A 27,427-nucleotide genomic window follows, 5' to 3' on the forward strand; every position below is an offset into this window, starting at 1 on the left:
GCATCAACTGAGGAGCTCACGCGCTGGGATCAGTGCCGTTTGACCCACCCGCTCACCAGCCAAGGGGCTCACATGCAGGGATCAGGGCCCTACGATCCACCCGGGCACCAGCTGAGGGGCTCACTCCCGGGGATCGAGGCCCTGCAATTCACCCGGGTGCCAACCGAGGAGCTCACACCCGAGGATCATGTCCCTGTGACCCTTCCGGGCACCAGGCGAGGAGCTCACATGCGGGGATCAGGGCCTTGTGAACCACCCGGGTACCAGGCGAGGAGCTCATGCAGGCTGGGATTGGGGCCCTGCGTCCTGCGCTGCCCCGGCGCCAGCTGAGGAGCTCGTGCGCCAGGACTAGGGAGGGGCCCTGCGACCCGTTCCAGCACTTGGCTGAGCGCCATGGGAGAGCCAGCTGGGAGGCTGGGTGGGGTCCCAAGCAGCACAGCTGCTGGGGTTATTTTTAACCCCCAGGGAGCCAGGCAATCCTGGCAGCTGATTGGGGCGGTGGGGAGGAAGTAGAGCCAATTGCCATGGAAAGATGGAGCCCGCGGCTCCGGGATCCTCCCATACACAGCACAGGGGCAGGGTGCCAGAACGTATCTGAGCCACCGGCTCTGGGATCCCTCCCACACACAGGACAGACAAGGCCAGTCCCAGCCCAACCCTGCTCCCCTAGGGGGGTGATGGGCTACCTATGACACTCCTACAACATCCGCTTCAAGTCCCTTCCTCCCTGCCAGCCTGTACACCCCAACATATGCCTTGAGGCCACCCTGTGGGTCAACAGAGACCTGGGACCCACCCCCAGCTCCATGGCCCAGCCACCGCAGCTCCTCTCCCCATCTGACCAGCAGCCCAAAAAAGCCACAGGAACACAGAAGCAGCCAGAGTGGATCAGCTCCTAGGCCCATCTACTAGTCCTGGGGAAATTCTGCGCCACTGCGCATGTGCAGAATTCATGTCCCCCGCAGATTTCTTTGCTTTCCTGCAGAAAAATGACTTTCTGACAGAGAAGCCCCAAGAGCGGCATGCAACCCTCCCCAGCAGTATGTTTTGGGTGCCCAAGGCAGCCGGAAGAGAGGTAAATCACTGTGGGGCAGGGGGCGGAACTGGGGAAGACCTGGCTGCTGGCTCCTACCCTGTGCCAGGCTCAGCTCCTAGTTCCGGCTGGGCTTGGGAGGATGAGACTTCCTCTTTCCCTGAACAGCATCCGGGACCAGGTCAGACTCACCCCCCGATTTCTCTCCAGGCTGCAGGAAGCTCTGCAAACTCCCCCCCTCCCCACAATCGCTCCTCAGCTGCAGGGGGAGGGATCACTGTACGGGGAGCTGCTCCCCCATCTGCCCAACCCCCCATGTATCCAGATCCCCTCATACGCAGACCCTCCCACCAAGCCTCACCCCCCCCACACACCCACAATCCTGCTGCCGAGCCCCACTCCCCCTTCACCTGGACCACCCCGAAGAGCCACCCACACCTGGATCCCCACTCTACCGAGCCCCAGCGGGCTGTACCTGGATCCTCACCTCACTGAGCCCCACTCCCCCAGCATCTGGACCCCCCACCCACTGAATCCCCCACACCCAACCCCCCCGCCGAGCTCTATCACACCCAGACCCTGCCCCTCTCAGCCCCAACCACCTCCACCTGGACACACACACCCCCCAGAGTTCTATTACCATTGCACTCAGAACCCCCCAACAAGCCCCTGTGCATCCAGAGTGCCTCTTGCACCCAGACTGCCCCACACAGAACCCTCTCAACCCACACTAGGATCCCGCCGGGTGCACCTGACACCGAGGGACCTGGCCTTGGGGTGTTTCTGGGGCAGGCTCGGTCCTTGTGCTGTGTCAGGGTTGGGTGCAGCCTCACTGCTGAGCCACGTCCGGGGGGCGGAGTGGGGGTGGGGGGGCCTGCAGAGTGATCACCTACCCCTGTGCAGCCAGTGGTCTGTACTCCCCAATGCCATGCTGGAGCATCCACATTACTTGACAAATAAAATTTGCAGAATTTTGCAAAATTTTAAAATATTGTGCGCAGAACTGTTGTTTTTTTGGGCACAGAATGCCCTTCGGAGTCATCTATCCAGGTATCCCCCCTTTGATAGCACCAGATTGTTCAGAGGAAGGTGCAACCCCCCTGCAGCAGCAGATGGGGATAACCTGTGCCCACAACAGCTCTCACCCTGGTCTCAGGGAGCTCAGCTGAAGCTGCAAGGCAGCTGATTTCAGATCACTGCCCCACTTTGGTACCATTATGTTCTCTCTGGCCATTCCCATTAGCCACAGAAATGCCAATCTCCTCTTTGTATCTTGCTGAGCTCTTGGACTTATCATACGAACGGCCAGACTGAGTCAGACCAAAGGTCCATCTAGCCCAGTACCCTGTCTTCCAACAGTGGCCAACACCAGGTGCCCCAGAGGGAATGAACAGAACAGGTAATTATCAAGTGATCCATCCCCTGTCACCCATTCCCAGCTTCTGGCAAACAGAGGCTAGAGACACCAAACCTGCCCATCCTGGCTAACAGCCAATGATGGACCTGTCCTCCAGGAACTTATCTAGTTCTTTTTTGAGCCCTGTTATAGTCTTGGCCTTCACAACATCCTCTGGCAAAGAGTTCCACAGGTTGACTGTGCGTTGTGTGAGGAAATACTTCCTTTTGTTTGTTTTAAACCTGCTGCCTATTAATTTCATATGGTGACCCACCTAGTTCTTGTGTTATGAGGAGTAAATAACACTTCCTGATTTACTTTCTCCACACCAGTCATGATTTTATAGACCTCTATCCTATCCCACCTTAGTTGTCCCTTTACCACCATCCAGTGGCAGGTAGTTCCACAGGCCCATCACACAGTTGATGACAAAGCCTTTCTTCACATGGGTTTGCAGTTTCCCCATCTTTCAATTTCATCACATGCCTCCTAGTCCTTGAGCTGTGAGGCTGGGAGAACAGACACTCCCGATACCCCACCTCGATTCCACCAATCACTTTCCGGATCGCTACAGTAACAATCCCCGTCTCTCTCCAGTTTTTCCCTCATCCCCTTCCTCTGACACCTCCCCTCCCCAGTTCTGCAGTATCCTTTCAGAGCTGGGGTGCCTAGTAACGCACACACTATTCCAGGTGGGGCCGCACCACGGCCCTATGAAGAGGGAGCAGAGACGCAAGTCTCCCTCATTAAACATTCCCCAGCTCAGCCCTTATGTGCCCAGACGTGACAGGGACTTTTCCAGCTGCGGCCGTGCACTGGGCAGAACTCTCCACCGAGCTGCTCACGATGAGTGCTCGTGGGACGTTTCCACGCCTGTCCGCTGCCCAAGCGGTTTCAGGTTTTCCCTCTTGGACACATCACTTTGCATTTAGCAAACTTGACTTCTGTCTGCCACCAAGGTACTCTTTCACCCAGCTCAGTCAGCTCCCTCTGGAGCTCCTCGCACCCCTCCCTGGCCCCGTGTCAGCCCCATAACTGAGTCATCCGGACATTTCGTCACTTGGCCGCTCACCCCCACATCCAGATCCTTCAGAGAGAAGTTCACGACACGGGACTGGTGTGCAACCTCGAGGCACCCGCTGGCCACCTTTTCACAGAGCCCTGCTCTCCCAGCCACCTCAGCCCTCGCTCTCCCATCCCTTCCACACAACCCCTGGCCCCCGTGTCCACCACGCAGGGATGAGGCAGGCACCAGCGATCCCCCACCGCCCAGTGTCGGCGCCCACCTGTGGATGGCTGCCTGTGGCAGCGGGAAGATGGCAGGTAACACGCGGGCTCCCTCCTGCCCCAGTCCGTCTGCAGTGCCAGCAGCATGGCGGGAGGCGGCGGCACCTCAATGCTGGAGGGTATCACCATGGGGGAAAGTGTCCAGTTGCCCCTGGCGTGGGCAGCTGCTCCCGGCACGGAGCCTGCGAAGGTGGGGGAGCGAATGGAGGGCGCTAGCCCCGGCTCCCTGTCCCTCCCGGGGAAGCTGTCCTTGCAGTGCGCAGGCGAGACCGGAGGTCGGGGAAGGACGGCAGGGAAGGGGGGCTGGGATCAAGGCAGCTGTTTGAACAAAATGGCAAAGAGGAAACTGACGAGATGAACAGCTGAGCGACAGCCCCAAAGCAAGCTGGACAGGAGTGTGACCAATTGAGCAACCCGGCCTGCCCTGCACAGGCAGGGCTGTGCTGCCACTCAACGGGAGCCCGCCTGCTAGGCCGGGCCACGGCCAGGCTCCTGGCAGTCCCCCACCGCCCACGCGCTGCCTCCAGACCAGCTACCTCTCTGAAGGAAATCCAGCTGTACGGGGCATTCTGCTTCCCACCAAACATGAGCCCCCTTGCAAAGACACCTAGACCCCAAGCAGAGTCTGCTCGCGCCAACTGAGACCCCATCAGGTCCCTTTAGAGGAGTTGCGGGTAAAAGGGACCCTGATGATCCATCCTGCTCAGTCTTCTCTATAACACGGGCCAAGGAACCTTCTGCAGGGACCCCTGCATTCGGCCTATGGCTTCTGGCCAAGCTAGAGTGGAAAAGCCTGTTTCTTGGGTTGTTCACTCTGGACCCTAACAATGACAGAGACTCCGGCAACACTGCTAACTATCTCTGAGAGATTCAGTGGAAGCAGCCACTTAACAAGCATTCTCTGGGTTGCAGAGAGGCTGCCTATGGAGCAAAGACATGCCGCAGGAATAAAACAGGGGTGGGGAAGAGTCCTGAAAGACCCAATAAAGGAATCAAGTGTAGGAGACTTTGCCTAACCAGCAGGTCCTAACCAGGCTTGGTTCTAGCTCCACCAGAATTCACTGGCTGAGCAGCCAGCCCCATCTGTACCTGCTACCAGCCAAGACTGGTCTCCTCACACCACAATGCCACCAGGCGGGAGGCGGGCCCCAGGCCACCTTCGACTGGACCTGGGGGAGGAACGGTACATGGGCACACTGCAATGGCGCAAGGAGCATGGGAAACCGAGGCATCCCCCATGCGGCGGCCACAGCATCCCCGTTGACAGGGCTTCTCTACAGGCCTCCCAACCGAAGCTCTAGTCCCAGGGCCCTGCTTGCTTGGGATGGAATCGCCGCCATCCTTCCCTCGGCAGCCCGGAGGGTACAACCCTCCCGCTGGCCAGGGAAGGGCTAGCAAGCGGCTGTACTGCTCTCCTGGCAGCAGGTGTCAGGCCTGGGTGAAAGGAGAGAGCCCAGCTCAGGTGGGAGCTGGCTGGGAAAGGAGAACAGCTCACGGGGGGAGGCTTAGCTGGGGCTGGGGACGGTTGGGTGAGGCTGCTGCAGACAATGCCTCGCCTGAAGGGGGCGACAGCCACATCAAACCCTTTTGTCTGGGCCCCAGCAGTGGCCACCTCGCACTAAGTCATCCGAGCTCGGCTCTCGCTGAGTTTATGGCTGGTGCCGTTGGACTAGATCAACTTCCTGGGAACATCCTAAGGACCCAGCCACAGCCCCATTTGCCCCAGGGAATGACGCCCAACCACTCCCGCTGGAGGGACCTGATTTGAATAAGCCACAGCAACGCAAGGAACTGGAGTCTGCAGCAGGGACACATCCATAATGAGCACACAAGGCGCCTCACTCTGGGGCACAGCCACTCGATGCACGGACACCAGGCCAGCCCTGAGTCCTGGCCTCCTCCACGCGTGGGCCCCACTGGCAGGGCTGCTTCGGGTGCGACCTGAAAACTCCAGGATGCATTGCTGGGGAGGGCCAGCCCCAGGTCTCTAAAAGAAGGGGGAGCGTCCCCTTGGCTGGCGCAAAGTAGCTTAGGAGTGGAACTCAGAGCACGGGGAAGCAAACACAGTGATGGCTGCCTGCAACCCGGATGGGGAGCATCTTGTTCTGTACAGCACCTAGCGCAAAGGGGCCCTGGGCGCCATGATAACACAGATAGTAAATAACATACAGCACCTAGCGCAAAGGGGTCCTAGGCGCCAGGGTAACACAGACAGTAAATAACATACAGCACCTAGCGCAATGGGGTCCTAGGAGCCAGGGTAACGCAGACAACAACAACGTACAGCATCTAGAGCAATAGGCCCTGGTATGTGACTGTGGCTCCTAGGTGCTACTGTAATATACACAATAAATAATAACGTGCCGCACCCTTCGCAATGGTGTCCTGATCTATGAAAGGGGCTTCCAGCCACTACCGTAATACACCTAATAAATAATAACATACAGTGCTTCACACAGCGGGGCCCTGGGCCGTGACTGAGGATCCACAGCATTACGGTAATATCTGTAATAAAGAATAAACCATGTGGAGCTGAAGGGTGGGACCCAGCATCCTGCACAACTTCACACAGGACTCTCTGCTCAGCACAAGCCGACACTCCCTACCCCCATCCGCTTCAGGTGCCTGGGGCTGACCCAACAACGGGTGATGAAAATGGGTTTGCAGTAACTGGGAAGCAATTTGATCCTCATTCCAAACCCGGTTTAGACTCTCCAGCTTGTAAGGTCCAGCCCCTAGTGGGGCATCAGCAACAGGGATCGAACCTGGGACCTCTTCATCTTAACGCATGGGCCTGCTGTTAGCTCACAGACAATAGCACCACCGCGTGTGTCCCAGTCTCCTCTAGAGGGCGACAGTTCCCCAGTGAGTGGGGAGGCAGTGACACCTAGTGAAGAGTACTGGAATGGGAGACCTGGATTCTTATTCCCCACTCGGCAGCCGGGAGACCTTGGGTAAGTCACTTCCCCCGCTACGTGTGTCTCAGTTTCCCCATCGTAAAGTGGGAAATGATGATTAGAGCTGGGTGGGAAACTGTTTTCCCATCCCAGGAAAATTTTGAGAGGTTTCGGAATGGGAAATTCATCCAAACTGCAGGTGAAAAATTTCGGTTTCCACGGATCAGCATTTTTGAGCAGCAAAACGTTTGTTCAAAAAATTCCTGACCCGTTCTACGAATGACGCTGACCCGCCTTTGTAAAGTGCTTTACAAGGCCAGAAGGGACGATCAGATCTCAGACGTAGCACAGACCACTGGCCTCCACCCAGCCCCCAGCCACCCCTGCACTAAGACAACAGCCAGAATTAGACCGAAGTATTACAGCCCTCAAGAGACTCAACTTCCGTGCGCCACATTGGCAGAAAACAGGAGAGACCGAGCTACACTAATGTCTGAGGCCCCTGCTGTGGACTGTTGTATGTAAGACACCAGAGGTAACTGTCCCATTCTGCTCAGACTGGTGAGGCCTCACCTGGAGTACTGGGTCCAGTTCTGGGCACCAGGCTTTAGGAAAGATGAGACCAACTGGAGAGAATCCAGAGGAGAGCAACAAAAATGATCAAAGGTTTAGAAAACCTGACCTGTGGGGAAAGGTTAAAAAACTGGGCACGTTTAGCCTTGAGAAACGACAACTGAGCGGGGTCCTGGGAACAGTCTTCAAACCGGGTAAGGACTGTTATAAAGAGGACAGAGCTGGATTGTTCTCCATGTCCATTGAAGGTAGGACAAGCAGGAATGGGCTTAATCTGCAGCAAGGGAGATTGAAGTTAGATATTAGGAAAAACTTTCTAACTCTCAGGGGAGTTCAGCTCTGGAACAGGCTTCCAAGGGAGGCTGCAGGATCCCCATCCCTGGAGGTTTTAAAGGACAGGTTGGACAAACCCCATCAGGAATGAGTTTACTTGGACCTGACACAGCACAGGGGACTGGATTTGATGACCTCTCAAGGTCCCTTCCAGCCCCACATTTCTATGATTCTATGGCAGAGAATCAGTCAAGTGAGGTAAGGTAACTGCTCTGTAAAAACTAGGGATTATCATCTGCTGTAGAATTTTATTCTCCAGAGAGACTACGACTTGGAAGCATCAGCCCAAAAGGGAAAAGGTTCATGAGACCAGGGACTGACTCTAGTCCACAGAGGTCTCTCGGCCAGTGAACACAGGCTAGACACACCATCAGCCTTCTTCTTTGCCAGTGGAGCACCCTACACTAAAGCTGGTCACCCTTGTACATGTGCTCGGTAGCGGCTTCACGACAGACTCTGGGGTCTATAAACTATCCCCACGGATGGGGAAACTGAGGCAGAGACACAACTTGCCCATGGCCACCCAGCAGCAGAGTGGGGAATAGCACCCAAGTCTCCCAGTCCAGGACACTATTCACCAAGGCGTACAGCCTCCCCCACTCCCTGTAGCACTGTCCTGCTCTAGTGGTGACTGGGCCACATCTAGAGGTGGATGAGCTTGCTAGCGGCCATGAGCTAACAGAGTTAGGTCTGTTAGCTCAGCCAATAGAGAGTGCTTTGAGATCCAAAGGTCCTAGATGCAGACCCGGGGGGATGGCGTTACAACCTTGAGAGTCAGGTTTGGGATGAGGGGAAGATGAAATAGCATCTTAACTCAGCCAGAGCTTCCCAGGAGCGTACGTAGAGCATGCAGCTGTTCTAAGAGCTCACGTGAGCTGTGCTGATTTAGTGACGCGTGAATCTGATTTGTCTTCTGAAACCTCTTCTCAAACGGCCTCCACCCAATTCAGACAGCCCTGGCTTTAACCGATCTCCAAGTCCGACTTCGCAAGTTAACCAAAGTGAAAAGTGCCTCTTTCCCAACCCAGCAAAGCAAGGCAGAAGAACTTCTAGTCTGCTAAATAATTCACAGCATCACTATGTGCAACACCAAGGCGAGCTAAGACAGCATAGTTGAGAGCTGCAGTCTGTAAGTATACTGGAAAAATCCATGCTGACCTTGTTATTAAAGCACACCTGCAGGACCTTGCTTAAGGAAAATGAGATTGGTACTTTGTCAGATACAGACATATACAACCCTACGTGTATCTAAACTTGTGGCATAAAAGGAATGCTAGAACACAGGGATTGGGTAATTCAAACTGACAGGAAGGTAGCAGAACTGAGTTAAAAGCAAAAGGAACAAACTTTAATCTGCCTGACTCGATAACTTTATTGTACAAGCGTAAGATTCGCTTCACCCAGCTCTCCCGGGGGGCGGGGGAAGTTCCCAGGTTTTATAAAACTGAACACCCAATCAATGCAATGCAGAAGGCAAGTAGGACCAGACGACTCTCTCTATCGTGCTATCCGGCCCTGCTACCACAATACCCGAGCACCTCACCATTTCCCCTGGATTCATCCTCACAGCCCGGGAAGAAGGGCAGTGTTTCCCCATTTTACAGACAGGCTACATGACTTGCCCCCCAGAAGTCAGTGGCAGAGGCAGGGAATGTAGCCCCTCTCCCCCAAGTTCTAGGTGAGAGCCCTAACCACTGGCCCATCCTTCCTCACAGGTTGGCGCGCTTTGCTGTCTGTGGCAAGCACGAAATAGCTTCCTAGCAGCCGGCTGTATTTAGGTGAAGTTTTTGAATGGCGATGTGACTAGCGCCTCCAACACCCTCACACCTTGTCTACACACAAAAAGGTGCACCCTTTTAACTACCCTGATCTAGCTAATGCAGTACGATCTCCCTGTATTTAGACTGTGAGCTCCCTGGTGCAAGGACTAGCTTTTTGTCCGGTGTTTGTCCAGCGCCTAGCGCAATGGGGTCCTGGCTCCTAGGCACTCCGGCAATATAAGTAATAAATAATAACAGTAGTGTGGATGCAATTTTACTGGTGTACAAAGGTGCCTTGTATCACTACAACTATTCATGGAATCACAGAAATGTGGGGCTGGAAGGGACCTGGAGAGGTCATAAAGTCCAACCCCCTGCATTGTGGTGGAACCAAATAAATCTAGACCATCCCTGACAGGTGTTAGTCCAACCTGTTCTTAAAAACCTCCAATGACGGGACTTCCACAAGCTCCCTTGGAAGCCGATTCCAGAGCTTAACTCCCCTGAGAGTTAGAAAGTTTTTCCTAATACCTAACCTAAATCTCCCTTGCTGCAGATTAAGCCCATTACTGCTTGCCCTGCCTTCAGTGAACACTGAGACCAATTGACCCCTATCCTCTGTATAACAGCCCTTCACATGTTTGAAGACTGTTATCAGGTCCCCACTCAGTCTTCTCTTCTCAAGACTAAACATGCCCAGTTATTTCAACCTTTCCTCAGAGGTCAGGCTTTCTAAACTGATCGTTTTTGTTGCTCTCCTGTGGACTCTTTCCAATTTGTCCACATCTGTCTTACAGCACGGCACCCAGAACTGGCACCGTACTCCAGCTGAGGCCTCCTCAGTGCCAAGTAGAGTAGGACAATTACCTTCCACGTCTCACATATGACACTTGTCAATATACCCCAGAACGATAGTAGCCTTTTTTCACACCTGCATCGTATCAAATTGTTGACTTATATTCAATCTGTGATCCACTATTACCCTCAGATCCTTTTCTGCAGTATTACCGCCTCCCAAATTATTCCCCATTTCATAGTTGTGTATTTGATTTTTAATTCCTAAGTGGCATATGTTGCACTTGTCTTTATTGAATATCATCTTGTTGATTTCAGACCAATTCTCCAATTTGTCCAGGTCATTCATGCAGGGAAAGGGGAACTACTTACACCACTATAAGGCATATTTATACCAACATATCCGCATCCATGCTAGGGGCTGTTCTCATCTAATGATACCGGTAGCAAATAACTCTCCCTCCCCACACACACAAAATAGTTCAATCGGTACAAAAACTGTGCCTAGACCAGGCACACCGCTCCTTTGAAAATCCAAGGCTTGAGGGAGATACGTGCAGCCACAAGTAACACCGTGTGCTCCAAGAGTCCTGTCAAACTTGGCTTGCTTTGTGGACCTCAGCAAGATCTAAACATCAAGCCATGGGTGAAAATTACAAGCTCAGTGTGGGGGAGTTACATGCAGTTCAGCCAGTACAACCATGGCTGCATCATACTGAGCACTCAGGGAAACTGGAGACAGACCCACCCAAACCTGGCTTGATTTGTGGATCCAACAGCTTTAACGTTTAAAGTCAGCACTACTACCCATCCACAGTAGTGACTCTTCTGTACTGGGGTTATAAGACAAAACTATTCTCTGATGGGTGGAAAAGCATGTGCTGCTCATAAGGCAGCAGTCACAGGCCAAGGTTTGCACCTCTAATGGAGTCATTTTTCAATGCTTATTTATCTGAATGCAAAGAGGGTGTTATACAAACAACATCATAACTCTGCAAGGGAGTTTGATTAAAGATCAAACCACAGGAGCCGCCAGCCTGGATCAGACCCAGGGGACCTGTCAAGTTCGGTATCTTGTGAGACCCTAGGGGGCCTATCTAATCTGGTATCCTGTCTCCAGAAAGTGATCCGCACCAGGAGGAAATGGCATGAAACACCCCACTGCTGTCAGGAATGGGATAAACTGACTCCAGAGGCTTCCTCCTCAGCTAGAGGTCTGAATTGGAGGATTATATCCCTCTTCCAGAACTCTTGGATTGTTTTAGGGAGTCACAGTATTGATTATAACTGCCCTAGCTAGTCTTGTTAGTCACAACAATGACTAATCCCTTTCTGTCTAGATAGAACACATAGGTCTCATAGCTAGCTCTTTCCATCCACAGACCTCAAAGCACTTCACAAACCAGTATCATTATCCCCTTTTCACAGAGATGGAAACTGAGGCACAAGGAGGGAAATATCTTAGATGCTTATATCCCCCTCACATCACTGCTGTATCTGTGCATCTCACAATCTTTAATGTATTTATCTCACAACATACATGTGGTAGGACAGCACTATCACCCCCTTTGTACACTGGGGGAAATTGAAGGGCAGAGAGACTCAGGCTCGCGGGGCTTGGGCTGTTTTACTGCTTTGTAAATTTCTGGGCTCGGGCTGGAGCAGGAGGGTCCCAGAGCCATGGAGAAAAATGATACACAGGGAGAAGACAGGAGGCCAAACAACACTCCCAGGCTGCTGATTCTGAGATACTCTGTTACAAGCAACTCATAGGCCTGGTCTACACCGGGGGGGGGGGGGGGCGATCTAAGATACGCAACTTCAGCTATGAGAATAGCGTAGCTGAAGCCGACGTATCTTAGATCGATTTACACTGATTTACTTCACGTCCTCACGGCGCGGGATTGACGGCTGCCGCTCTCCCATCAACTCCGCTTCCACCTCTCACCCTGGTGGAGTTCCGGAGTCAATAGGGAGTGTATTCGGGGATCGATGTATCGCGTCTAGATGAGACACGATATATCGATCCCTGATAGATCGATCATAGACATACCTATAGACTTTAAGGGACTAACACGATCATCTAATCTGACCTCCTGCACATTGCAGGTTGCAGGACCTCACCCATCCACTCCTGTAATAGACTCAGAACCTCTGGATGAGTTACTGAAGTCCTCAAATCATGATTTAAAGACTCAATTTTCTGTACTGCCTTAGTCACAGACCAGGCCTCCACCACGCTAGGTGCTGCATACACCAAACAGGGTTACAGTCTGAGTATTCATGCCAGCCTCTAGAAAGTAGATATCCAATACATTAGCTCCCATCACCACCACCAAAACCACAGTCTCTGGGTGCAGGATGGGCACAGCCTGCCTCTGCTGCTGCTCAGACCTTTGCCAATAGAAGCGGAATGAAACTGACCCAAATCTTGTCAGATTCACAGCTGCTCAACCATCTGGGTGATTCTGACCAGAGTCTGGCTCCTTTGGTTCTGTGGCAGCCTGGCAGAGCTATAAGCAGCAGCAGAGGCACCCAAGCATGGCTGCCTGCCTGCAGATGCAGGAAGACAGCACTGCATTGTCAGCTTCACCACTGGAAGGTTTAACTTCCCAACCACAGGGGCTAGAAACTATTTTCCTGAAAGCTTAGAATCTGCAGGAATCAGTGACATTTTCCTGGATTAGGAAGTACCTGAAAACTGGGGGATAACTATAATAAGACAAATCCCATCCCCACAGGATATAAAAAGCCCCCTGTGCAGCAACGAGGGGGAAATGACGCAAGGTCAGGGGTTCACTGGAAAGGTGGAAATGTAATTGTCACCATTTGCAATCCCCTGATGAGCTGTGACCCAGGACAGGAAGGGAAATGGACGGTTTTACTGTGTCTGTCTCTTGCAAAGTGCTTCAACCCACCCTGGCAAAGCACAGCGCCTGGATCTCCTGGCAAAGGGCCATGTCTGCACTTTGCTTCTAGGTCAGGGGCTGCAAAGTAAAACCTGGCCATTGCCAGGGCAGGATGGGCACCTGGGAGTGCGATCAAGCCCCACGACCCAAAAAGCAGATCCCCACTCTGGGCCCCTGCAGCCCCAGCTTGAGGGACACCTGCCACTCGCTGGGACCGGGCGGCTGCAACCCGGATGCCCTGACAGCAGATCTAGGGAACGCCTGCCTCTGAGTCGCCTCCGTGCAACAGTCCTCTGCCATGGCAACAGGCTCCCCATTGGCCACTCGGAATCCCCGGGAGCCAATGGGGAAGCAGCTCGTGTTGCTAGGCTCTCTGGGATGCAGCGGGGACGATTATGCCCAAACAAAGCGTGAAACAGGAGCAGGACAGAGAGGCTCCAAAAATACCCGCCTGGGAAGAGCCAGATCTCCTTCCAGGAACACAGGGCTATAAATAATCCGCTCCCCGCTCAGCCGGCTGCCCCGGAGACAGCGGGGCCCAGGCCGTTGGCACTGCGCCACAGAGGGATCAAGGCAGTGCCCGCTCCTCCGGGAGCGCAGCGCCACCCAGGCACAAGCAGGGAAGAGCAGTGGGGGCGAGGCACAGGATGACAGCACCGCCTCTCCCTCCCACATGCCACCATGAAGCAGTTCACACAGGCCGGGGTTGGCACTGCTCAACTTCCCTCAAGTGCCCCCATCACTCACATGGCACACCGGGGCATGGGGGGGGTGCAATCCAGCTCCCCCCACCACATGATCCATTCCGGGGATCCCCAGCCATTCCCCGATGTTCACAACCAGGGCAGTGTCTTGCTGTGGCATCCCAGGCACCTGCCACCCCCAGGTCTGAGCGCCTGGAGCTGCAGGGCACTCAGGAGTGCAGAACTCAGCCACACGCTCACTTAATAGGATATGGTCATTGTGCTGTCCCAGCTCCTTGGGCACTTCTAGGCCCTGGTCTCTTCCCAGGCAAAAGCATCATGAAGCAAGAGCCTCTGGCACTGTCAGCCCCCTCTCCCGCCACCATGGCTGCAAAGTCTCAGTGCCAGGGCATAGCTAACTCACACAGCAGGAAGCCTGCAAGTTCCCAGTCAAGGCTGCCCTTTAGAGAAAGCCCCAAGCTGCCAGAAGATTCAGAAATGCCCACTGGTGAGTGGGTGTTACAGCTCCCTCTGTGCACTCAATCCACAGAGGCTCCAAGTCTGTGACAGCCTGAGGAGCCCTGGTTCTAGCTCTGCTGTAGCTGCTCACGCGTCTAGTTCTGGAGGTCCCCAGTTCAAACTCCAGGATGGCGGCCCACACACACAGTGACAGGGCAGGCAGGGCACCTTAACTCTGCCCCCATCTGAAACTGAGCACCACCAGAAACTTTTCCCCTTCCTACAAGAAAGTAACTGTTGAGGGAACAGCTCCAGGGCTCAGCGTGGCTGACTCCTCCAAAGCATCTGCTCGGAGGCCATCGGAAGAGAACATGCTATTGCTATTAATTTTGCGGAAGGTGCATACCATGATGATGGGCTGCAGTATAAAACTAGAAAGACAGGTGTGTCCAGGAGCAAAGATTTATGAGAGAAGATTAGAGACACGCACCAGAGCGGTATAAAGTGTGGGTGCGCCCCCCTTCACCTTTCTCACAACACAGCCAGCCAATCTGGCTAAAAGGCAAATGCAGTGACCCTTTAAGTAGTTTGTGAGCCCTCTAGCAGTGCTCACCATGTTGCATGCCAGAAGCCAGCCAGAGCAGCAGTACTTATGTTAGGTAGGCTTTGCAAGCGTGTGTGTGTGTGTGTGTGTATTTAATGAGCAGGGTTATTTAGGACCCAGCCAGGCTTGTGTGGATTCTTCATATTATTGCTGGGGAGGCAAAAGATAGAGCAACCTGATTAAAGGAAAAGTTGTTTTTTGTATACACAACCCTGTTCACCTGCGGAACTCACAGCCGCAGGAGAGGGGCCAGGACTGAGAAAGGGATTAGGAATGGGGCTGAATAATGAAAACATCAGAATTATATTACATGGGATTTTTTAAAAATAAGGGATATAAAAGCTGCTGCTTTGGGACATAAACCATCCTTCCTGGGGGTGAGGAGGCAGGATCCTGTCATGGTTCAGCACTGCACTTATTACTGTGGTAGCCCTAGAAGGCCAAGTCACAGTCCAGGCCCCATTGTGCTAGGTGCGGTATATTATTATTTATTAGGTGTATTATGGTAGTGCCTATGCCTACGAACCCCCAGCATGGACAAGGCTCCCACTGTGCTAGGTGCTGTCCATTATTATTAGCTGTATTAGGGTAGTGCCTAGGAACCCCCAGCATAGACAAGGCTCCCCCTGTGCTAGACGCTGTACATTAGTATTTATTAGGTGTATTATGGCAGTGCTTGGGAGCCCCCAGTCATGGACCTCTCTGTGCTGGGTGCAGCACATTATTCATTAGATGGTACTGTAATACACCTAAGAGCCCTACTAATAGACCAGGACATCACTGGGCCAGGAACTGTACGTTATTGTTTTGTTAGGTGTATTACGGTAGGGTCTAAGTGTATTATGGTAGGGCCAAAGTGCCCCAGTCATGAACCAGATCTTCCTTGTGCTAGGTGCTGTACAGACACAGATTCAATGGACAGTCTCTGCCCCAAACAGCTTTCAATCAGTTCCTGGGTACCCGCCCATCACACAGGCTTGTTTCATTAGGAAGTATTACCCCCTCCATGACGGACAGACATGGTTCTCCCAGGCAGCCCATGTGGGCAGAGTTAAAATGCTTTAGGTGGCCCCAGCATGCATCTGCCACCTGGGATGGGTTCAGACACCCACCATCACCTCCTCCTGGCCCAGCTAACGGCACTGACACACTCAGGGACAGGCTCCACTCCAGCCAGAGTAGGATGGGACCATGGCTCAGGGCACTACCAAACACCGCAGTATGGGCCGTCCATGGGGCTGCCCTACAGCACTTTGAAGGGGTCTCTGTCTATCTTATGTACTTACATGGCTCGCACCACAACAGGATCTGAGTGCCATTATCCACCTGATACAGGTGGGGAAACTGAGGCACAAAGCAGCTAAATGACTTGCCCAAGGCCACGCAGGGAGACTGTGGTGGAGCAGGGAACTGAACCTGGGTCTCCCAAGTCCTTGGCTAGTGCTCTAAGGACTGGGATGGCTGCCCTCTGAGAGCAGGAGACTCTAGGAACTCCAGAGTCATTAAACTAGGAAAGCCCCTGACTGCCACTTCCCACACTGAGACAGAAAGATCCCCTTCCAACTAAGCCTTAACACGAACAAACAGATAGCTATTGTTGTTCCAGGAGTCCCTTCCTTCTTCTACCGGGGAAACAGGGAAAGGGAAATGGCCAGGAAATAGAGGCGGGCCCATCGGGGGAACCGGCAGGAGAGATGGACAGACCCACTGGGTAGGAGGGGCAGGAGAGGAAATGGCAGGGGGCAGGCTCACAGAGTGGGGCAGGCGGGAGAGAGAAACTCACACTGGGCTGGCCCATAGGGAGGAGAGGAAATTAACACTCAAGCTTACATCAAGGCCATAAGTTCTGGAGTAGCTACAACCTGATCAGTCCACCAGAGCAATGGCAAACCCAGCAGACCCTGAGGAAGGGAGATGCCCCGAGACCAGAGACCAGCCGCAAGACATAGGCTCTCCAGCGGTGCCAGAACTCCAAACCCACATGCCTGCCCTCCCACAGGCAGCACCCCAGAGTCAAGGAGCCCAGCATGATCAGAACTGAACCAAACACAGTCTTTTGCTCTCTCCACTCCCCTGGGAGCAACACTCTCCAAACTCTGCTAGGAAACAAACTGGAATGACTGCACTCATATGTGCATGTAAAGGTGCCCTGCAAAAAGCACCAATGGCCATGGCCTCTTCCAGTATCTGTGCAGCCAGAATGGTGCCCACCACCCCCAGAACCATATTTCTGTTTGACTCTGGGAAATGGGTCTTCATTTCCCAATAGAAATGAGTGACTCTATGGACAACTGGAGAACTGGCTAGTGGGTGACTGCACAGACACTCAAGCCTGGTCTACACTAGAGTTAGGTTGACAGAAGGCAGCTTACGTCGAACTAACTCTGTAAAATGTAGCTCCCACCAACATCACTAGCCCACTACACCGACTTAACTCCACCTCCGCAAGAGGAGTAGCACTTAGGTTGATGTAGTTAGGTAGATGTGGCATTGCTTACATCGACTGTTGCTGCCTTTCAGAAACCGTCCTGCAATGCCCCACACTGGCAGTTAAATCGATGCAAGTGCTCCTGGTGAGGGAACACACCGCCAACCCAAGACGCGTAGTGTGGACATGTAAAACCGATTCAATTACTGCACGGGCTGTACGCAGATGTAACTTAGGTTGACTTAATTTTGTAGCATAGACTTGCCCTCAGTAAGGGAAACTGAGGGCAGGCCTACACTTAAAATGCTGCAGCTACGCCCCTCCGTACAGATCTCCCCACCACACCGGCCCTGTCCACACCAGATCCCCTCCATCCCAGACCTCCTCCAGCCCTGCCCAGACTCCCTCATCCTAGATCCATACCACACAGTCTCTGTTCAAACTCGGATTCACCCCAACTCAGATCTGCATCACTCCAATGCAGATATTCCCACAAAGCACCAGGCGAAAACAACTCCTCCTCCCCCGATGGAGATGCCCCTGTAGAATGCAGGCCTCACCCCAGACACACACAAGCCCAATAGCAAAAATTCCACCCAGACCAAGATCACCCCATTACCTCTCAAAGCTTGGGGAGAGAGTGAAAGTGGGGCAGGATGGGCTAGGGGGCGATACCTGGGATGATGTAGGGCCAGGGCAGGAAAGGGCTGTCAGGATTAGATAAGGAAGTGAGGTGAGAGGGATTCCAGGTTCCCAGAAGTGGGAAGGGGGCCAGGTTCCTTGGAATGGGCTGCATAGTTCGGGGGGGTGGGCACGGATTGCCCCAAGCAGCATATAGGAGCAGTTTTCTAGGAGGTACCACGGAAGATCAAGAGTGCTACCCAAGCAGTAGGGGAGGGAAACATAGTGATGGTATCTAAGGGGGAAAAAATTGAGGATCCGCAGACAGCATCAGGAGAGAGTTTTCAAGTGGTAACAGATATGAGTGGGAGGAAGGAGGGGACAGTTTCCAGACAGTACCAGAAGAGAAAGGAGTTTCCATGTGCTTTTGCGGGGTGACAAATGTAACAGGGTTCCCAGGGTCCAGCCATCAGGGATACCCATGTGGGACCAGGGTTCTCATGGGGCATGTTCAGGGTGATATTGAGGGGCGGGGAGAAGAAAATGCAATGGGTAGAGATTCCAGGCGGGTCCCGGGTGTGGGCAAGACAATTACATGCAGGTGTCCGGGGGTGGGGTTCCCGTGGGGGATTTTTCAAGTGACATTCAGTGAAAACAATGCTTTGTGAGAGGAGGTGGGGCTGGAGTTTCTGGGTGAAGTACAAGGTGTTCCCAGAGGTCGTGGGGGGTTGCCAAGTGGCCGATTCAAGAGCAGCTACAGCAGGCAGAGGGCTATAGAGAAGGGGGAAGTTACTTCCTGGGCAGTGAGTTCCAGGGCAGGTGCAATGGTCACTATCCAGGTGATGGGATCCAGGGCCAGGTACAAATACAGTGGGCCAAGGGCTCTGGGGCAAGATGCAAGGGCTCACTTTCTTTATGGTGGGTTCCAAGACAGGTAGAATAGAGAAGAGCAGAGCAGGGGTAGATTGATTTCTGAGGCAGGTTAGATCCTGGAGGATCAGCTCCCAGGTAGGAAGAGCAAGATCCAGTACAGCAGGATAGTTTCAGGGCAGGCAGGCTTTCAAGTGCAGCATCCAGGGTACGTACAGCGGGCCAGGGTAAGGAGTCCATTCCCAGGAGATTGGAAGGGGGGGGGGGGAGATCTATGCTACGTACAACAGAGTGGTTCCAGACAGATGAGGCTCCAGGCAGGGACCCTGGATGGTCTCACCTGTGGGAGCATCCCTGGCAGGGGAGGGGACCAGGACTGGGTTTCTGGCGGGACCAAGGGAAGGAATCGATTCTGGGCCAGGCAGGGGTACTGGGGGACAGAGGGTCAGGTCCTAGGCAAAAGAGGGAGGGGATAGAGATATGGCATTCTGGACAGCGGGTCTCCGCCCAGGGACTGGTGCCAGCCCGTCTCACTTGTGGCAGCAGCCCTGACAGGAAAGGGGGATTCAGGGTGGGGACATACAGAGAAAAATTCATCCCGGGGACATAAGGGGTCAAACTGAATACGGGGGGGGGCAGTTTCTCGTTGGGGTTCCTGGGGGCAGCTGCCCTCGTGAGAAGAGGGATGGAGGGGAGGGGAGGATCCCGGGCTGAGAAGGAAGGAAGGAAGTTGGGGATGCCAGGCACAGGCCGGTCATAGGGATGGGAAGAAGGAGGGAAGCTGGGGCCGGGTCGGATCTCGGGGGCGGGTCTGGCGGGGGAAGGCGAAGGAACCGGGGCCGGTTCAGGTCCCAGGAGGACGTGGGAGGAGCCGGGACGAGTCCCGGAGGCAGGGGGAGGGGCCAGTCCCGGGCGAGGTCGGGTCCCGGGGCCGGTTCCGGTCCCGGGGGCGGGTCCCGGGCGGGGAGGGGCCGAGGAGACGGGACTGGGTCGGGTCCCGGGCGGGAGGGTCGCGGCCGGTCTCACCTGCGGCAGCGGCCCTGGCGGGGGGTCTCTGGCGGGCCCGGCCCGGCGCGGGCGGAGGCGGGTCCCGGTCCCGTCCCGCTGCGGGCGGCGCCCCCGGCGGCGGGTCCCGGTCCGGTCGGGCGGCTCCTGCGCGCGCCCCGGGATTTCCCAGTAATGCAACAAAAAATGGCGACCACAACAAACCGCCGCCGCCGCCAGGGCACCGCGCATGCGCCGCGCCGGCCGCCCACGTGATCCGGGCCTACCAGAGGGGCGTGCGCACGCGCGCGGCCGGCAGCCCACGTGATGAGACTGACCAGAATGAATCTACGCATGCGTATTACGGAACGAGCGCGTGACCAAAATCAGCGGCGCGAAATGCGCATGCGGAATGGCCCTGGCAAGTGACTGAGGAGCCGTTTGATGGTGTCATAAATTATCGCCGACGCTATTGCCTCATTGGCGTTGACGTACCACATGACCGCTCCTGGCGGTGCGCAGGCGCATTCCCGCACAGGGCACGCGCCAGCACGTGACCTTTCTCTCCCGCACGCAAGCCACAGGCGCCGGTGGGGGAGCCGCGAACTCCGCATGCGCATCCCCAGCCAATCAGGGGATTCGACGGGCAGCCCCACCCCTTCTCTGAAGGGTACCCTCACCGTTCGGAGAGGGCTGGGCCCAGGGCGTTTCCTCCCCTGTGACCCCGCCCATCCGGAACAGACCACGCCCCATGCGCCTAGGCCCCGCCCTTTAATAACCTCCCCGCGCGTGGCTGGCCCTGGCCCCCGCAGAATTCTCCCATTAACCCCGCCCCCTACCCATCCCCCCAGCCTTGGGGATCCCCTAATGGCAGGACCCCCCCTTCCCCCCCCCGGCAAATCCACCCCCTCCCCCTCCCCGTACTCCCAGCCATAACCCATTTTAGGGGTGCCAAGGGTCTAGTCACACACAGCCAAACCCCCACATCCCACCCCACCCCGCCTCTCCCCCAGGGCCCCGCCCATGCCCCGCCCCTTCGGAGGCCCCACCCCCCCACTCACTCACTTCAGCCCCCTTCCCTCAGTCACTCACTCTCCCCCACCCTCACTTTCACTGGGCTAGGACAGGGGTGGGGTGCAGGCTCTTGCAGGAAGGTTGGGTGCAGGAGCGGACATGGGCAAGGGAGGGGGTTCAGGGTGCAGGCTCCAGCCCGGAGGTGCTTACCACCGGTGGCTCCCACAAGCAACATGTCCAACATGAGCATCTGGGGGGGGGAAGCAGGCAGCTCTGCGCGCTTCCCGGGCCTGCAGACACCCTCCCCTCCCCCCAGTCCCACTGGCCACGGTGCCCCGTTCCCGGCCCATGGGAGCTACTGAGTTGGCACTTGGGGCAGGGGCAGCGTGAAGAGAGCCCCAGGCCACCCCTGCACCTAGGGCAGCGGTTTTCAAACTTTTTCTCTGGCGACCCCGTTGAAAGTATTTGCTAATGCCTGCGACCCAATGGATGAGGGGTTTGGGGTATGGGAAGGGTTGAGGGCTGGGGCAGAGGGTTGGGGAATGGGAGGGGGGTCAAGGCTCTGGGGTGGGGGTCAGAAACCAGGGCCGGCTCAGATCCCAGGGGCGGGGAGAGGGGATGGGTCGGGTTCCAGGCGGAGAAGGGCTGAGGATACAGGACTGGGTTGGGACCGGTCCCGAGCAGGAGGGTCGCGGCCGGTCTCACCTGCAGCAGCGGCCCTGGCGGGGGGTCTTTGGCGGGCTTGGCCTGGGCGGAGGCGGGTCCCAGTCCCGTCCCGCTGCAGGCGGCGCCCCCACAGCGGCGGGTCCCAATCCAGTCGTGCAGCTCCTGCACGTGCCTCGGGATTTCCCAGTAATGCAACTAATAATGGTGACCACAACAAACTGCTGCTGCCGCCAGGGCACCACGCATGCGCCGCGCCGGCCACCCACGTGATCCGGGTCTACCAGAGGGGCATGCGCACGCGCATGGCCAGCAGCCCACGTGATGAGACTGACCAGAATGAATCTACGCAAGGCTCTGGGCTGGGACGAGGGGTTTCGAGTGCAGGAAAGGGCTCCGGGATTAGAGGGGGTTCAGGACTGGGGCACAGGCTTACCTCAGACAGCTCCCGGTCAGCAGTGCAGCAGGGTGCTAAGGCAGGATTCCTGCCTGCCCTGGCACTGGGGATCGCACTGCGCCCCAGCAGTCAGCAGCAGGTCTGGCTCCTAGGCAGAGACGCCCAAGCGGTTCCAGTGGCTCTCGCTTGCAGGCACCGCCCCCACCCGTGGCCTCCCTACCTAGCAGCCAGACCTGCTGCTGGCCACTTCCGGAGCACAGCGCAATGTCAGAACAGGTAAGGACTAGCCTGCCTTAGCCAGGCAGCACCGCCAACGGGACTTTTAACAGCCCAGTCAGCCATACTGACCAGAGCCACCGCAACCCAGGGCCTTCCATTCCACGATCCAGACCCGCAGTTTGAAAACCACTGGCCTAGAGCCTGCAGGGACACCGGGAGCAGGATAGAGTCAGGGAGCCTGTCTTTCCCCAGCTGGGCAGCCAGATTTTTAGCAGCCTAAAATCTTCCAGATGGGCTTCAGTAGCATCCGGGCAACCAAGCCTGATTCTGGGAGACTCCCGGTGAAACCAGGATGGTTGGCAACCCTACCCTCTCCAGGTACACTGCCACTCCCCCTCCCCCGCTTTGGAGAGATCAAGGAACAGGCCCCCCCTGGCTTCCCCCAGGGCTGGGGGCAGTCGCCTCCCCACCAGGCCAAACCCACACCCATCTCCAGCAGGCACTGAGCTTCCCCAGGCCGACAGTCACCCTCAGGGTTGGAGGGGTGCAGGGCAAATGGCCCAGGTGGAAGCCACTGAATATAGGGTCACTACTCATGCGTGTGAACTGCCTGCCCAGCACACACAAACCTGCTGCTACCATTTTCCCATATTTTAATAAAAATACATCTGGAGAAGAAAAAAAAATCCACAAAGCTGAACAGAAATGAGTCCTGGGGGAGAGGCAGGGTGGGCAGCAAGACAACCCCTCACCCAAGGAGCACTCCCAGGCCCAATCCCAGCAAACGATAGAATCTGGCCTGGTGGCCCAGTGACAAGGAGCTCCAAGGAGATGCTACTTCTTCTGTTTGGGGGCAGGTCTGGAAGAGAAAGACAAGGGTTAGATCCACGCTCCGAGCAGAGCTATCTCCCCGCCCCACAGGGCAAGCCTTTACCCACCACGCCTGCATGCATATTCCCATTAGGGGGTACATGGACACCCCCAATCCCTCTGCTGGACAAACCCAGCCATTCTCTCCTCCCCAACCCCACCTCTCACATTGACGCAGCCGTACCTGTAAATCCCCACCACTACAGCATGGTCTCGCTCGTAGGGCTCCAGCGTCAGCTGCTCCTGAGGTTTCATGTTCTCCTGTTGCATCTTCTTCACCTCAGAGGCGAAGACAGCCTCAGGCGCCGCTGTGGAATCGATGCAGTTGGCCTGGAAGGAAGCAGTGAGCAGCTAAGCAGCTTTCTCTTCCTCTGCGAGCGACCCTGTCCCTGGGTATCCCCTCCCAATGCCGAAAGTTGCTTCCCTGCCAGCCCTGAACCTGCCCCACAGCTGAGCCCCCTCCTTCAGGGACACAGAGGGTCCTCCAGTTGAGGGCTTGGAGGGACCAGCTCTGACCCAGGAGATCCAGCAGACCTCCACAAGAGACAATGTCTGCACATGGTTCCTGCAAGCCCAGGGGATCCAGCTTGGGCCAGAGGAGATGGCCCACAGGACCCCAAAAATAGATCCCAATGCACAGGACTGCAGCGCAGGGGAGTTACCCTGTGCTTGTGCCGCACCTTGCGCAGCAAACCCCCCTGATCCTTGGGGACTACTGGAATAACCAGGAACAAGTGACAAGGAGGCTCTCCACTGAGCCCAAACATTAGACAGCCCACGGGTCCCACCCCTGGGGCACTGGGAGGGGCAGCAGCCGGGTTCTTCTGCCGTTACCTTGATGGAGATGACAAAGTGCCCTCCGTTCTTCAGGAAGTTGTGAGCGTTTAGGGCCACAATGCGTGACTGGTCAGGCTGGGCCACGTCAGCGAAGATCACGTCCACCATCCCTGCAGGGAGAAGAGGGTGGTTGAGATGCCTGCCTCCGCCATCCCTCCCAGCCAGGGGGCGGTGCCAGGCCCATCCCCTCAATGCCCCGCAATCCAGCCCAAGCTTGTGGAAGTGGGGAGCATCAGCCCAGGCTCTGTGCATGGCAGAGAACCTCTCTTCGGAGCTCCCCCACAGCTGGGGAAAACCGTTCTGTGGGGGTTACAGGACCCTGGGCATGATGGGAGGGACCTCACTCTGTAGCCCCACCCCCCCTTGCTGAGAAAGCCATTTCTATCAGCAGGGGTGGGGATCCTGGCCATGGCGGGGATCCTCGCTCTGTAGCCTGTCCCCCCGCAGCACTCACCAATCAGCATGCGGTACTTGTGCGGGTGCCGTGCGTCCTCAATGACGGGGATGATGTTGGTGCGTTTCTTCGCCACGTTGATGAGGTCACGGCCCGAGCGATGGGAGAATTCCACAGCGTAGACCAGACCGTCCTGGGTGCGGCAGAGAGCCGAGGTCAGCCATCTTCCCCCAAGAGCAGAGCAGCCTCTCTTCTCCCTGCCACCCCACCCCGCCACTGCAAAGCAACCAGGCACCGTCCTCTTTCAGCACAGCTGAGTCAGACCCCGTAGATCTCCTCCTCCCCACCTCGTTACAGACCCAGGCCCAGCAGTGGCTTTGGAGGGAAAGGCTCCTTACCGGCCCCACAATGTCAGAGACGTGCGAGACTGTGGTCCCGGAGGCAGCTCCCAGGTACAGGACCTTGGCTCCCGGCTTGATGTGGATTTGATCGATGCCGCCCAGGATGGCTGCCGCCAGCTTGGAGCGGAAGGGGTTCCAGGCGCGGTACTCCACCTTCAGCTCACCATCCTGTGGAGAGAGCAGTGGGGTTAAAGCTGAGCCGCTCAGCTTCCCGGGGGGCTTCCAGCTGGCTGTAAGCATGCTCAATAGTGGCATCCTCTCCCACCCCCCAACGCCCTCCCTGCTGTGACAGCACCAGCTCCGGTCACACAGGAGCTGCCCAGGCAGGCTGGCACCAACCCACCCCCGAATCCTGGCGCAGCCAGCGCTCCCCCGAACCTCCCCCCAACCACGGCCCAGCAAGGCTGCCTACCTCCACGGAGATCCTCTTCTCCCCGTACACAGACTCGCCAGGCACCAGATTCTTTGTCACAAGCGCATCCTCCCTACCCCTGCAGATGAAGACACCTGGGGTGGGGGAAAAGAGATGGGAAGCCATCAGAGAAGGGGGAGCCCCCCCCCTCTAAGCTGGGGAGCACAGGGGGAACACACCCAGCTATAGGAAGTAGTCAAACATGCCTGAGAATCATGAGGGGATCTCAGCTGATGGCTCAGCCATGCAACCTCCCAATAGCAGTATCGGAAACACTGGGCAGTGCCCAGCCCCAGCTGTACCCCAATCAAGCACGACCCAGCATCTGGTCGTGAACCCCAGCGCCACCCTGCTCCCATTTGGACAGACCACCTTGGCCACATGGCCCCCACTGCTCCGGGGAGGAAGAACTGGTGCATCTCATGCCGCTGCAGCACCCATGGCACGGCTGGTTACCTTCATGCCTATGGGGTTCCACAGTCACCTTCTTGCCTCCTTTAAATCCTCCTCGGCCACCCCGACCTCCGCCTCCACGGCCGCCCCGGCCTGGCCCGCCTCTTCCTCGGAAACCACCGCCACCTCCTCTTCCTCTGAAGCCTCCATCACTTCCACCTGGAGATCTAAACCCACCACCTACAAGGGAGGGAAGAGATGGGAGTAACACGCATGTCCCCCTGTACCAGCGCCCCCACCTTGCGTGGAAAGGGGAGGGGCACAGCAGCTGGACTCTTTGGGACAGGATGTGAAGGGGACCAATGTCCCTCTGAGATGGCACGGGGGGGAAATGACTCAGGCAGGGGTTTGGCCAGGGCACCCTGATAGAGCTGGGGCAGGATACACTCTGGGTCAGGGTAGACACTGACTGCATGGACAATGGCCACTGTGCGAAGATGGCACAGTTCTCCCAGCATTCACTGGACGGGGAGACCCTGCAGATACGGCTGCAACAGGGGGTGCTGCACAGCCAGGCTGGCTGGGGGAGGGGGGGGACAGCGGGAGATGGGGAGAAAGAGAGGGCGCTGGAAACAGCCAGGGAGCAGGGCTGGTTCCCCGGTCAGGCACTCCTCCCTGACCACAAAGTTCCCCCAGACTTAGTGATGACACTAGGGCACACGGGGCACTTACCCCGGCCTCCCCGGAAGCCCCCTCGGCCTCCTCCACGGTCTCCGAATCCACCGCGCCCCCCACGGGGGCTGAAACCTGCAACCAGGCCAGAGAGTTAGAGCTGGCACCCCAACATCCACACCCCCGCCAGCACCCCAGCACGCCCCACACCCACACCTCCAAAACCAGGGGAGAGACAGAGCCCGGCCTGCAGCCCAACACCGCCCCCCACCATCACCGCCCTTCCCAGGGATACCCCCCCCCTGCGGTATCCCCCCCGGCCCCGCTCCCCAGCCCCTCCCAGGGACACGGGGCTCCCACCCCAACATCCCACCCCCCCGATAGTCCACATCCGGCATCTCTCCAGCACCCCCCGTCCGCCCCCCCTCCCCGGAGACACGGTCCCCACGATCCCCCCCAAACTTCTCCCAGCGACAGTGACCCCCCCCTCCCGGACACGCATCCCCCCCCACGCCACGTGACTCCCCCCACTGACCGCCCCCCCCCCGACCGGCCCCCTCTGCGGGGACACGGAGACACCCCCCGGCCCACGTGGGCCGCCCGTGCTCACCCGGCCTCATGCTGCTCCACTAGCGCCGCGAGCCGCCACACAGCAAATGATCCACCCGCGCACGCGCAGCCTCGCTCCGGAAAAGCCACCGCCGCGCATGCGCACAACAGCTCCACTCACCCCGGCGGCAGGAGGCACCACGGGAAATGTAGTCTCCGCCGCCGGCGCATGCGCGCAGCCACCCCGAGCGGTCGCAGGGAGTGTGTGCAAACGTGTGTGTTGTAGCAATCCCCGTGTCCTGCCCCAGGGCAGGGGCTCAGTGTGGGGCGCCGCCCCTCCTCCCTCAGGGCTGATGAGGCCAGGTGGCTGCAAGGGTAATGAGGACTGGGGTGCAACTCCTGAGCTGCTGAAGTTGGGGGAGACCAAACACCTAGCAAGCTGGGGCACCCTGGGGCATAATAGTGGACTTAATGAGTTTGTTAACCCGTGGAACTCCTTGCCACTGTAATTGCAGGTATAGCTGAGCTCAAAAAAAGCCTGGGTAAGTTCTTTGGCTATTAGCCAAGGTGGCCAGGGATGCAACCCTGTGTTCCAGGCAACCTTAAACCTCTGACTGCCAGAAACAGGCAGGGAGGGGTAAATCACTCCAAAATTGCCCTGTGCTGTGCTCTGCCCCTGAAGCTGTAGTATGGATGGGCCTCTGTCAGAGACAGGATATCGGGCTAGATGGACCCTTGGTTGAACCCAGTGTGGAAGCTCTTATGTTCTCATTAATCTATGAACCCTGGGATTTTGCCCCACAGGAAAGTCAAATTGCCTAAAAAATAACAATTTTGAAATGTCATGCTCCCTCCAAGTTGCCTCCAAATAGTCAATATTTCCCATGAAAAAAATCTGACATGTCCCATGGATTTTTTTTAATTTATGCAAAACAAATATTTCAAACATTTTAATGCAATAAATATTTCAAACA

At 56.4% G+C, this 27,427-nt stretch overlaps 2 protein-coding genes across 2 annotated transcripts in view; both read right to left on the bottom strand.

Annotated features, from left to right (window-relative positions):
* The window catches only part of LOC123352106 (dual specificity tyrosine-phosphorylation-regulated kinase 1B-like), a 33,661-nt gene extending 13,762 nt beyond the window's left edge, over positions 1-19,899 (bottom strand). The window contains 2 exon segments of the mRNA XM_044991850.1: positions 19,675-19,764; positions 19,767-19,899. Of these exon segments, the coding sequence (XP_044847785.1) occupies positions 19,675-19,764; positions 19,767-19,884 (208 nt within the window). The 5' untranslated portion in view covers positions 19,885-19,899.
* Positions 19,900-22,561: 2,662 nt separating this feature from the next.
* Positions 22,562-26,590, bottom strand: FBL (fibrillarin). Its single transcript, XM_044991341.1, has 9 exons — positions 26,515-26,590; positions 25,965-26,039; positions 25,296-25,472; positions 24,840-24,934; positions 24,425-24,595; positions 24,087-24,219; positions 23,630-23,742; positions 22,980-23,125; positions 22,562-22,784 (listed from the first exon to the last, which is right to left on the bottom strand). The coding sequence occupies exons 1-9, from the start codon at positions 26,522-26,524 to the stop codon at positions 22,760-22,762; spliced, it is 945 nt and encodes a 314-aa protein (XP_044847276.1). The 5' UTR covers positions 26,525-26,590; the 3' UTR covers positions 22,562-22,759.
* Between the last annotated feature and the right edge of the window lie 837 nt (positions 26,591-27,427).

Source organism: Mauremys mutica, chromosome 17, assembly GCF_020497125.1.
Source record: "Mauremys mutica isolate MM-2020 ecotype Southern chromosome 17, ASM2049712v1, whole genome shotgun sequence".
Taxonomy (NCBI): Eukaryota; Metazoa; Chordata; order Testudines; family Geoemydidae; genus Mauremys; species Mauremys mutica.